This window comes from Mirounga leonina, unplaced genomic scaffold (assembly GCF_011800145.1).
Source record: "Mirounga leonina isolate KUSES-001 unplaced genomic scaffold, KU_Mleo_1.0 Mir_174, whole genome shotgun sequence".
Classification (NCBI taxonomy): domain Eukaryota; kingdom Metazoa; phylum Chordata; class Mammalia; order Carnivora; family Phocidae; genus Mirounga; species Mirounga leonina.
The window spans coordinates 58,522,872-58,535,513 of NW_023270451.1; the positions used below are offsets into that span (position 1 = coordinate 58,522,872).

At 44.3% G+C, this 12,642-nt stretch overlaps 1 protein-coding gene across 1 annotated transcript in view; it reads right to left on the reverse strand.

Moving 5' to 3' along the window:
* Positions 1-12,331, reverse strand: part of WNT2 (Wnt family member 2) — a 46,805-nt gene extending 34,474 nt beyond the window's left edge. The window contains exons 1-3 of the mRNA XM_035020987.1: positions 12,115-12,331; positions 9,755-9,981; positions 3,933-4,210 (exon numbers count right to left, since the gene is read on the reverse strand). Of these exons, the coding sequence (XP_034876878.1) occupies positions 3,933-4,210; positions 9,755-9,981; positions 12,115-12,197 (588 nt within the window). The 5' untranslated portion in view covers positions 12,198-12,331. The remainder of the gene's footprint in view (positions 1-3,932; positions 4,211-9,754; positions 9,982-12,114) is intronic.
* Between the last annotated feature and the right edge of the window lie 311 nt (positions 12,332-12,642).

The window sequence follows — 12,642 nt, forward strand, 5'->3', positions numbered from 1 at the left end:
GCAGCACGCCATTAGTTGGAACTTTCTGAATCCACCCAGTAAGGCCAAGTTGCTTCAGGAATGCTCACAGTGACTAGCCGTTATGTTTTGGCTTTTAAAAGAACGGTCCCCCTGTTGTTAAAAAGTCCTACAAATTCGTTGTAGGGTGCTTGTGAAAGAAAGACCTACCTCAAGGGGGGCCGTCCGGGTGGCTCATTCGGTTAAGCGTCTGCCTTGGGCTCAGGTCATGATCTCAGGGTCCTGGGATCGACCCCCGCATTGGGCTCCCTTACTAACCCTCTCCCACTCCCCCTGCCTGTGTTCCCGCTCTCGCTATCTCTCTCTCTCAAAAAAATAAATAAAATCTTAAAAAAAACAAACAAACCCTACACCAAGGGAAAAAGGTCATCATTAAACTACCTTCCAAGGGCAACTGCTGCTTTTTGTAAAATACAGAAACACTGTGTTTTCCTCAGAAATGCTCAACAGAGACCCCATGGAAGGTCCACGAGCACAGAAGGGTGAGCACTGCCTGGCTTGAGCCCCAAGCCCAGCACGTCACAACTGTGTGACTCTTTAGTCACTGCATCCAGCCCAGTCTGCCCAGTCCGTGGCTTGCCGGCCGAAAAGTAGGAATACTCATGCTGGTTTATATCCTACAGGGTTTCTTGGAAGATCAAATTACAAAACGTTGGATAGGATTTTGTAGACTAGAAAATATTACATGCCTATTAATTAGTGTGTTTAACTGTACCGAAGATGAGTCTATGGATACCTGGAGCAATCGGACTGAATCCTAAGTAATAGGTCCCACTGGGTTTGTGTCTAGATCTATTGCTAAAGTCACGGATGACCTTCACTTCACTAAAGAGAAAGGAAGGAACTTTTATTGAGCACCATTGCATGTCAGGTTCTGTGCTATTTGCCTTATTCTTGTCTTCCCACAGCACCACGGAATACCCTTTACACAGGAGAAAAACGGAATTTCGGTGAGCAAAGCCACTGGTATTGCAAGATTAAAACTAAGGTGGGTCTGATTTTAAATTCCATATTCTTTGTATTTTCGCTACAGTAAGAGAACTTCGGGGGAAAGAGTTTTTGTGGAATTCTTATCATGTACCTTTCCAGTGACTGGAGGGCAGTATTTGGTTGGATCACAGATTATTTTGATTCTCTTAGAAAAGACTCTCTTAGAAAAGGCCAAAGAAGCTGTGACTATTTCAACGAGTTGTGATTACTTGTGACTATTTCTAAAGAGTAGACTAATGTTAAAGCCATTTTCAAGCTTATGAAAGGGTACAAATGGTGGATATCTACCAAGTAACTTTGTCTTGTAATTTGTATATCTTAAAAAATCATTGAGAAGTTTTCATGGCATGGAATCTTTAGACTTAAAGGGAACTGTTGAGAGAAACTGGAATTTCTTTCTGGATAGAATGCTGGTTTTGAAGAAGGTAGATTTATCTTTTTAGACCTTAACAATCTGATTTGGAGGTGGAAAATTAGACTCAATCAAGGATGAATTTTCAAGTATACATGAAGGAAAAAAGCTATTACAAATTCTGAGGCTGTGATTAAAATAAAAAGATGTAACAGCACAGAGGATCTGAAATGATATTACAGTACAGAGACACATGAGGGTGCTCTAACCAGCTGCTATAATAAATGAATTAAACTGTTCAAATATTAGGGGGAAATGAAGGTCCATTGTGAATGGCAGTGTTGAATTTGCTTTGTAGTGTTGACTAAACATAATCTCGGAATCGGTGTTTTTTTCTTTTAAATAAAACGGTCCCCTGACCCGCGTTTTAAAAAGTAGAGGATGTTCGTATTGGACAATCTGGGAAACACTGAAAAGCATGAAGAAGAAAATAAGAAGGAATGGACAGTGCTCTCCGCTGTGGGAGGCTGGGGCTTTCTAGAGCCAGGTCAGTTGGAGGCTTAGCTCAGGAGGCCTGCCTTCAAACACAAGCCCAGCCTGTTCTCATTTTGATTCCACAGACCTTCTGCTGGTAAGAAGGGGGAGCAGAGACTGGGGGTCTAATGACCGTAAGAAGAGAATTAGAGATGCATGTTTATCTCAATACATTTACTCTCATTAAAGTTCATATTCACTGACATCATGCATCTCCTTGAAAAAGTCTGCCCACCCACCATTAATTAAAGCCACATTTTAAAAAGTCAGTGTGTGCACTTTGATTCCAATCAAAAGTAGCCTCCTAAGTTTTGCAGACTAGGCAGGAGAATATCTGAGGCCTGACGGCCGCTCACCTCTACACAGTGAAGAACCATGTGATTTGTATTAAAAGTCATGTTAAATCAGGGCCTTCAATATGATAGCTAAGCTCTATTGTCTTGAAGAGGTGAAACATTCAAAACCTAATGGCCTATTAAGCAAAAGTAACATTTCTTTTGATAAATCGACATTCTTTTGGTTACAATGTAGGACCATATGCCTTTACCTTTACAAATAGTCTTCTAGATCTAACTACACACCCTGCTTGAATAATTAAGCAGCACGCTCCTATCAGAGACACCACACTTTATAACTTATACATGTGGTATCAATGTCAAAACAAAGGTCAATGTAAGTTTCTTTTAATCTAAACCATTGCACAAACAGTAATTACCAATAGTTGTAGGATTACACAACCATAGTCTATATTCTTGGCAGTAGTCACTGTAGGTTCATAAATTCATGAAAATAAGGAATGTTGATTTTTAAAGTTCAAGAAAGGTACTATTTGTAAACAGCTCAGGTCACACTCATTTTATCCCATGTGTTAAGCAAGACTTTCCTTCCAATTTCCTTTAAATGAGATTTGTTCTTTCCATGAGCCTAGTAAAAGGGTTTTCATCCAAACAGCTCTGCATTCTTTTCAATTCTTTTTTCTATTAAAGCCCTCCTGGGGACCTTTCAATTTTATGCTGATCTTTCTTTATATATTAATGTCAAGCACATTTGTGTTTCGTGTTGATAAAAGAGAAATTATGGTTATCTCTTCTCATTGGCAATTCGATTATTCTAGAATGGTTCTGACCAAATATTTGATTAGCCAGTTAATGTTTTTTTACACAAAGAGATAATGTGCAGCATCCAGATTCTCTAGTTATTCTGGTCCTGTCACCATGCAGAAAGAAATGGCACATCAACACATCTGAATACTAGCTCTGAAATGGTTTAATCCTGGGCCAAAGCACCCCTGGGCCAGGAGCTGAAACTGAATGCTAATACTGACTTTTCTACTGACTCTCCCCGTGACCTTGAGCACCTTAGGGCCTGTTGCCTCATCCAACAAATGGGGGCGAGGAGGTGAATAATGACTGGGTACCCACAGCCCAGGAAGTTAGGACTAGTGGATAAGGGGCCAGAGCACCCCTCTGGGACATGTCCTCCCTTTGTCCACTTACTCATCCAGTCCCAGAAACCACAAGGTGGGGCTTTTATGCGTGAGAGTTGGGTCGGGTTCTAAAAAGAGCATCTCTAAATCTAAAAGTCAACAAGCCGTGCCTGGTGGGTTGCTTTCCTGATGAGTTTGAGAGAAGACGCTCGGGTCCTGATCCCCTCAGATACAAGCATTCAGTGTCCCACTGGTACATGGGATGAAGCCCTACCCTCACCCACAGATGATATCTTCTGTCTAGATGATACAGTATCCAGAGGGACCATAAAACACTTGACTCTACACAATGCCAAAAGCAGTGGGTGGACTCCAGCTCAGCTGTGGGAAGGAAGGTGGAGTGCGGGTGGAGACATATCAACCCAGTCCATGGTATTCTTTAGAATCGAAAGACTCTAAAGGGGGGTGGGGGAGGGGTGGGCGGTGGGCTGGGCACTGGGCAGTTGGGACTGTATAGCATTTTATCCGCTCTAGGAAAGCTTAAGATAAGCTTGGCTTAAGTGATTGACCAAGCCATGCAGTCTATAAAACGAGCGCCACAGCCATCCATACCTTCCTGCCGGCTCTGTTGTTGTGAAGGTTCATCAGGGCTCTGGCGTCCTTTCCCTTCCTTTCCTTGGCATCCACAAAGGCTCGGGCAAACTTGATCCCGTAGTCAATGTTATCACTGCAGCCACCCCAGTCGAAACTGCCCTTGCTGTCCTTGGCGGTTCCCTTCTTCTTTGGATCACAGGAACAGGATTTTAGTTCTCCTTGGCTACAGGCCCTGGTGATGGCAAACACAACTCCAGCTGAGGAGACGGCGTAAACAAAGGCAGATTCCCGACTACCTGCAACAGAAATGCTTTTCTTAAACGTGGTCTGGAATTGCTGGTTGTGAACAGCGTTCACTCTGTGGCTGTGGCCCACCCGCTCTGCCTCTGGCGGACTTCGCCACAGGGCAGGAAGGTTCTGGTGTTCTTGAAGGGTTCTCTTCTAGAGCCAGGGCTCGCTTTTGAATAGGAATTGTGTCCATGTCATAAAAGATTTTGTCAGATTAGGCATCTGTGTGACAACCATCCTTCACGTCAGCTAAGCATATAAAGGAAAACGGAGCAAAAGCCTGTCTCGCCCCCCTCCTGGCTTCAGTTTGCCTCCTGTCCTGGAGGAGCGGAGCGTGGCCTCGGAGGCCTTCCTTCCGTCTGTAATGGAGTCTGTCACGCCACAACACCGTTTGGGATTCGTGCTACGGCAGCTCTCCTTGAAAGCCCCTTCCAAGCTTGCAGGCCTCGGGGAGGACACCTGTCACATAAACAGCCGAGGCCCAAAGCCTGAATTCAAAGACCCCCTAGAGCGGCGCCTGGGGGGCTCAGTTTAAGCGGCTGCCTTCGGCTCATGTCACGATCCCAGGGTCCTGGGATCAAGCCCCACATAGGACTCCCTGCTCTGCGGGAAGCCTGCTTCTCCCTCACCCACTCCCTCTGCTTGTGTTACCTCTCTCGCTATGTCCCTCTCTGTCAAATAAATAAAATCTTTAAAAAACAAAAAACAAAGACCCCCCAGGGGCTGAGGCTGGGAGGAGAACTCAGGCAGTAACCAGCTCTGTGCCTTCAGCCCGGGGAGCTCTGGCTCAGCATCAACTTTCACAAGTAATTGAGAGATTGTTGAAGGCAATATGCAATATCCTTGAGTTACATACTACGTCTGACTATTAAGGTGAATTTACTTTCTTCTGGAACACCTGCACTAATCACTGGTATTGGGTAAAAGACAGTGAAAAGCTTTTCTTTGGTTTTTCTGGAAGGAAACAAATTTACCGCCTATAATTAGACTTGGGCAAGAATCCTTTGGGGTGCTTTCTTAGAATTGTTCTTTATTAGAGCACAAGCTACTTTCCCTTACAGGCTGAAAGGTACATATTTCAGTGCAATAACTACATTAAATTATTTTAATAATCTGTAGTAACTCATAACACGGTGTTATGGTATAGTGACAGATATAAGGCTCTTTAGGGTCCGTGTGCACCTCATTTTTCAAGTGGAGCTGTATTTCATTGTTATTAGCATGCCCTTTTATTAATGGGCGCCGCAGCAAATATATTAACAATCAAAATAGAAGCTCAACAACCTAATGCCAATGCAAGGCAGAAAATGGAGGGCCATTCAGTGATTCAATCTGTCAAGACAAGTGTGACTTTTTGAACCACACAGCTGGGAGAACAAACCACCTTCTCGCCTTGAAGCCTGGCGTGTTTCCGTTTGCCATTCAGTGCTAGGATTTATCATATGTCCCTTGCAATATTTGCTCTGCTAGTCTCATTATTAAAAACCAGGAAAACACATCTACACCATATTAAATGGCACTTACCTCAGCCTTCAAAAAATATCTCCCCTGAAACCTCTAACCATCAAAAAAGGAATCCATCATGCCCTGTATTTAGGTAAAATCAATTATATGAATATTTGCCATAGGTAGCAGGTAGCACTCTCCAGGGAGAAATGGGATGGTCATAGAGCTCTTTTAAAGAGTCCCAGGTTATATTACAAGGATCATAGATTTTCTAAGTGAATTGAGATGTTTTGTAAAAGAGGGGAGGGTGGGGGATGGGTTAGCCTGGTGATGGGTATTAAAGAGGGCACGTTCTGCATGGAGCACTGGGTGTTATGCACAAACAATGAATCGTGGAACACTACGTCAAAAACTAATGATGTAATGTATGGGGATTAACATAACAATAAAAAAATTTAAAAAAAAAGAAGGTGATTAATAGATACTAATGTAGCTTAACCTCAGGTAATGGCTTTCAGATAAAATTTTTATTACACCCATTTTATAGTTTAGGAAAATGCCTTGTCCATAGTTACCCCTTGGTCTGCTAACGCCTGGTATTGTATTTGGAGTGTAGTGCCTACATTTGGAGATGCCACGGAGGGGAGAGCTTCCAAAGGCTTACTGTATTTAGCACTAGTCTTATTTCTTAAGGAGACAGAAGAGCAATTTTATGAGGTGGTCTTTTAGGGGAAAGGTATGGAAGATGTGGATAATACAATGCCAGTGACCAGACAGTATTTTGAAAGCAGTAGAGGAGTAAATTGCCTAGGTGAATCCATCCTAGCATAACTTGCAAACAGTTATATTGATTTGTTGGCTGAAAGAAGGAAGAAAAGTCCCTGAAAATGTACTGTGCTTCTGAAGTAATTTCCAAAGCAAAAATATCACCTTTCTAAATATTTGTCATTTATTATTCAAACACATTACTAAATACCTAGATGTCTATATATTTAAATACAAAACTTAGCACATTGACTGACTTTTCATTTTACCTCCAGATGTTTTGGTATCATGTAGATACGGCCTTAAGATGTTTTCAGTTAAGTGTCTTAGATGAATCACTAAAATGCTATGTGTGAAATAGTAGCACATTTCAAGAGTTGGCTTTGTAACAAAACAAATTTTGATCTTGGGCCTCTTAGAAAAACGGATTCTTTTTAAAGCCATCACAATATGAAACAAAATCCAAATCTAAACGGTGGTACTTAACTTCCTGATGTGGTTGAAGTTTCACTAATTTGGGGGTTGAGAGGGACACCTGGGTGGTTCAGTCAGTTGAGCGTCTGCCTTCGGCTCAGGTCACGATCCCAGGGTCCTGGGATCGAGTCTTACACTGGGCACTTGCTCAGCGGGGAGCCTGCTTCTCCCTCTGCCTGCCGCTCCCCCTGCTTGTGCATGTTCTCTCTCTCTCCCTGACAAATAAATAAACAAAATATTAAAAAAAAAAAATTGGGGGGTTGAGATAAGTCAAGAAATGTCTATCGAGTGCATAGTCATCATTTTTTTCTGGGGCAGGGGATGGTTACCTGGGAGGGCAAAACACTAGAAGCTCCACATTCTGGAAAGTTATGGGTCATTCAGCTCTCTCTTTAAATGCTTGCTTTTTTTTTTTTTCTTTTGATACATTTACAAGGATGAGACCTACTCACCTTTTTGTTTTTTAAGGCTTATTCTAGAATTCTGGAGGTGTATTCTTGCAGGAATGTTTTTGGGTTTATTAGTTTGGTCTTTTAAGTCTCTCTGCCTATGGCTGGTGACAGTCTGTGGAATGAATGAATTGCAAATGTTTCCAGAAATTGTATTGTCTTTCTCTAGCTCTCTGAAGCAAAAGAGGCAAGTAAATGTTCTCCTTTTCTCTACGACCATGGGATATGTTAGTAACTCTTATGTTCTCCCCATCAGTGGTGTTGGCCTTTGCCTTTCCTATTCATCTATAAGGACATTTAGGTTTCCAAAAGAGAGTCCTTCACAACTTGAGATGTGAATTTCCCTCCAAGCAATTAATTGTAAAAATCTTTGGATAGCTTCATTGGAATTTCTTGATTATTTCCAGGATAAACTATGTTACGCCAAATGCAGCCCTCCCATAACCAACACAGAATCATCCCCGACAGTCACAGGAGTTTATATAAATGTCCAGGAAGAAATTTGGCCTTCTGTGAAGAATGGAAAGAAATTGTGTAGCATGAGTGTTTTAAGTTTTGAGTACTTTGGCAAAGCATTCAGCTTCATCTGAAAGAACTCTGAAGGAAGTACAGCTTAGACTCTCTTATTTACCTGAGGCCGGACACTAAGTCAAACGAGCATCGCTTCCTCCTGTTCTAACCTCTTTCCTCTCAGCAACCCTACAGCCAAGATGAAAGGATTTTACAGTTGAATCCCCAGCTTTGCTGGACATGCTATCTTTAGGTTCTGTGGACAAAACTGCTTCCTCTGATTGGTGATCTAAAGGTTTTTATTCAATACGGAGACATCTGAACGGATTTTTGCAGACAGAATTTAGGAGGTGAACATTTTGTAAATGAGAAGGATATTTAATTTGTAACGATTGAAAAATGATTGTGAGTACTTTGGAAAGGAAAGTCCTCATACAGCCTCAAACACTGAGAGCCTGTCCATAACATGCCCAAAGATCACTGGTGTTAGATATTTGTAAACTGTCTCTGACAAGGTCCAGCACTTTAATTGATTCACTGGTGAGCTAATCTAGGTGAAGTCTTAAAATTCCATGTAGCTGAAATTTACTATTAACCTTTCAAAAATTTGCGATGTCATATTGAAACTCCAAAAGGAATGCACGAGGATATAGTTCTTAAACTAGAGAATAAAATTGCAGAATATCGCAGTAAATTAACTTTAGGGATACACTGAGTGAGAGTACTACGCCCTTGGGGGATTTTAGAGACATTCAGTTATGCATTTGGCCTCATAAAACCCTAGGGCTGTGATGATTACATGATAGAAACACCCTCTGTTAAGCATTACCAAGTGTACAGCCGGGACGATTTTCTTAGGAATGGGGGGGGGGGGGGGCGGTGGGCAAAAACAAGTGTAGTTTCCTCTTTCTGGGATTCACACATAAACTGTTGTGTTTTCAGTTGGATTTCCCGATAGCAAATGGGCCGTGCTGCTTCTTGAAGAATGCTAGCAGTGCCAGGTTAAGGGATGGGTATTTTTGACAATGAAATCTGATTTTCAGTTAATTTGCTCTGATTGTATACCAGCTTCTTCCCGTATTCAGAACTTTTAAGAAATTCATTATGTAATTAGATAGTGTTTAATGCTCCTTCTAAGTAAAACAGAAACAATACAAACATGTATGTTTGAAAATTATGTATTCATGGTTCTCACACAAATCCTCCATAAATATTATTCTTCCTAAAATGTGCCCGAAAAACAACAGGTGCTCACTACGAGTTCATCCATTCATTCAACTCTTCAATGAGTGAATGGTGCCTGCCCCAGAAGGCATCACGCGAGTGCAGGGAAGAGAGGCTAGTCCCTACCTTGCAGAATTTACAATCTACTGGAGAAAAAAATGTTGAATTTAGACACAGAGTGACCCAAAGCTGAGTAGCTGAATGGGAGGTGAAAGGTGCTGAGCAGAGATTTGTCTCTGCTTCTTAATAAACACACAGTTTGTTTTGTTTTGTTTTGTTTTTTTGAAATACTTTTTGGTCAGTAAAAGATTTGAGTATTCCACCCTGATCTGCTCAAATCCTCTGGAAGGTTCAAGTCCCAGAAAGAAAAAAAAAAAATCAAGAGAGCCATGTGACTGCTTCCTCCTTTCTCCTGAAGACAAAATCTGATCCTGGCAAGGTTGTGACAGGACACGGAGAGACAGAGCAGAGAGCAAAGAGACACTTCATCCTAAACTATGCCCGGCCTCCTTCAAAACTCGAGGCGAGTTCCTTGGTTTGTCTAGTCATCAGCTGCAAAACAGGGACAATGCCATGCGACAGAAGGAGCTTCTGACTTATAAAATGCAAGAAAAGGCGAGCAGGGTCTTTGAAGACCCAGTCAGGGGACAGCCCCACGGAGCTCCACGAGGGCAGGGGACTTACTTCGGAGCAGGACCCTGCCAAAGAGGCTGTGATCCCGGTCCAGCGTGTTGCAATTCCAGCGGTGCTGGCGGAACTGGTGCTGGCACTCTGCTGTCCACTCGGCCACTCCCAGGCCAATGGCCCGCATCACATCCGGGTGCCGGTGGCACAGCTGTCGCTGGCGGCTCACCAGGCCTGGCACATTGTCACACATCACCCTGGAGGAGCCACCTGTAGCTCTCATGTACCTGAAAAGGACCAACACAGAGGTGAAAACACCACGAACGGCCAGGGCTGGTGCCGTGTTGCCCGGGAAACTAAAGAGCTCAGAACGTGGTTCAAATAGCAATTCCTTATCCTTTGGGGGATATTGGAACGCAAGAAGCAGCACAGCAGGCAGGGGGATGATCTGGTAGAAGCCACCCCAAAGGGAGCAATGACTGTGTGTCTCGGACAGGAAGCCAGGGCCACCACCTGATGATGCTCCGGCCGGGGTGGAAGAGTCAAGGTCAGGAGTAAGGGAGAGGGGCAGTGGGTTTGGGGAAGAAGGCTTCATAGACTTTCCCCCCCCCGAGAAGGCTCTGATCTCCATGACACAGTGTGTCTGGGCTTCGCTTTGGGGGAAGTCAACCTTTAGAAGCTGCCTGCTCCCATTTATTTGGCCCAATGTTTAAGTGTCTTTAGAAACTGTCTGTATCTGTCTAATCAACACCTGCTGGTGGTATCTGATGTTACACCATCCTCACAGACATGCCCTTCTTTCCTTACCAAAGAATCCTTTAAATATTTCCATTTTTCCAGCTCTCTTTGGCTTTTATAGAGAACCTTTGGAGAAAGAAAATTCTTTCTATTGTTATTAAGGACACTAAATGTTTGGAAGAATCAAACCGTGTTATAGCTCCATAAAGTACTTTTGAAAAGAAACTTTAACAAAAAATTACATCATCATCTCTACCCAGATGTTCTCTATTAGTTGTGAAATGTTTAGAAAGGTACCTTTTATATAACCCAAGCTGCCATAGGTGTCTTTTGAAGCGATCAAACAAGGAGAATGTCTTTTTCTTGTATTTTCATTATTTTATATGATCATAAAATCGTTACAGCTGTGACTTCCAAAAAATATATTTAAGTGACAGCTGAGAGACAATGTGACAAAAAGCCTGGACAATAAATAATGTTTATACACCCATGGAAACAGAAATAGTCATTTTATTGAAAAAACGGTCACTCTGATAAATCAGTCTTTGATCCTGTGTCTGCAACGTCAAGGCTAAACGCCTTCCTGTTCAAAGCGGCTTAGGAAGGAATTGAACCCTTCTTCCCATCAACGCTTTGCCTTGCTCCTTTGAAGAGCTCCAGGGTCTTCCTAAAATTCCCTGCTCTAGCCTTTAATTTGGCTGAGACTCCTTACTTTTGCCAGATCCTTTTATTAAAACAACAACAACAACAACAAACCCCCCCCAAAACAGCCCACGATAACTGGTCTTTCTGAATCAGTATTTTAGTATCTGTTCCGAAACTTGCAGGTTCAAGGACATTACAGAGCTTACAACTCCACCTCTTTTCAAGATCAGAAGGAAGGGAGATGGAGTGGGGAGAGAATCTCCCTTTGGAACTTTTAACCACTCTAAGACCTGTTATATTTCAACATTCTGCCACTCCTTCACTGTGCAAAATAAATCTCAGACCAGCATACAAAGGACAGCAAAGTTACTCTTTGGGGGGACTGTGATTTTGAACAGGGTAGCATCTTCGAACCCCCTGGGGCTGGATCTTCCTGTTAAGGTGGTAATCTCTACCTGGAGGCAGCAAGAGGTCCTTCCGTCCCACGGGGTGAAGCATTAGGAATGTGGAAGGACGAGAAATAATGCAAAATCATACGCTTTGCGTTGTGCAGCTCTCGACTGCCAGAATTGGCCCGTCGGTTTATCTTGAGGGAGTTTAGTGTGGGGTATTTAGGTGGGAGGAGAGGGTTGTAGTTTTCAAGGTGAATTTTCACACACACACACACACACACACACACACACACACACACACACGCCTGTGCTACAGAGCTAGAGACCCGGTTAGCGTGTCTCTCAACGGGATAAGAAATTGGCTGCTTTTGCTGTCGCTCGTCTGGATCCAAATCAACCAAACATCCGAGCTCTCATTTGAGGGAGACCGGGGGGTTTTTTGGAGTTGTCAAAGCTGGAATGGTCTTCTGTGGAAAAGCGAAGGGGCCGAGGCTGAGGCGGCAGGAGAGCACAGCTGCTGGGGGTTCCGACAGGAATTTCGATTGCCGTGGCCGCGGAGAAGCGCCGCTGGGAAAGGTCTATGTGGCTAGTGCGTTCCCCACTCCCATCTCCAAAATCCCCCTGCTCCCGCGAGCGTGGACTTACCACCATGAAGAGCTGACCTCAGGGGTGAGCCAGGTCAAGAGCAGAGGGAGCCAGAGCCAGATTCCACCGAGAGGGGCGTTCATATTAACCCCCTTGCGTCCGCATCAGGTCAGACTCCGTGTGCGGGCGCCATGCGTGCCCCGAGCAGAAGCGCTCAGCGCCGGGAGCGCCTCGTCACGGCCGCCGGCGCCTCGCCGCGCCCCCGCCCCCCGCTCGCGTCTGCGGCGAGTGGCGAGACTCGCTGATAAAGTTTCAAACCACCAGCGGGGCGAGCGATAAAGGCCAGCCCCGGCCGCCTCGCCCACAGCCCAATTCCCCAGGCGCGGCGAGCGCGGGCAGCCCGAGAGCTCTGCGCGCGTCCTGCGCGCCCCTGTCCGTTCAGCTCCCCGCCTGCCGGGAGCAGCCGAGGGAGGGGGTGCGGCGCCGGGTGGGGCGGGGGGCGCGGGTTTTATACAAGGGTGGATGAAATGATGGCAAGAGATGTCTGGCGATGAGGTGAGGCGGGGACGGAGGAACACCTCCGCTTGG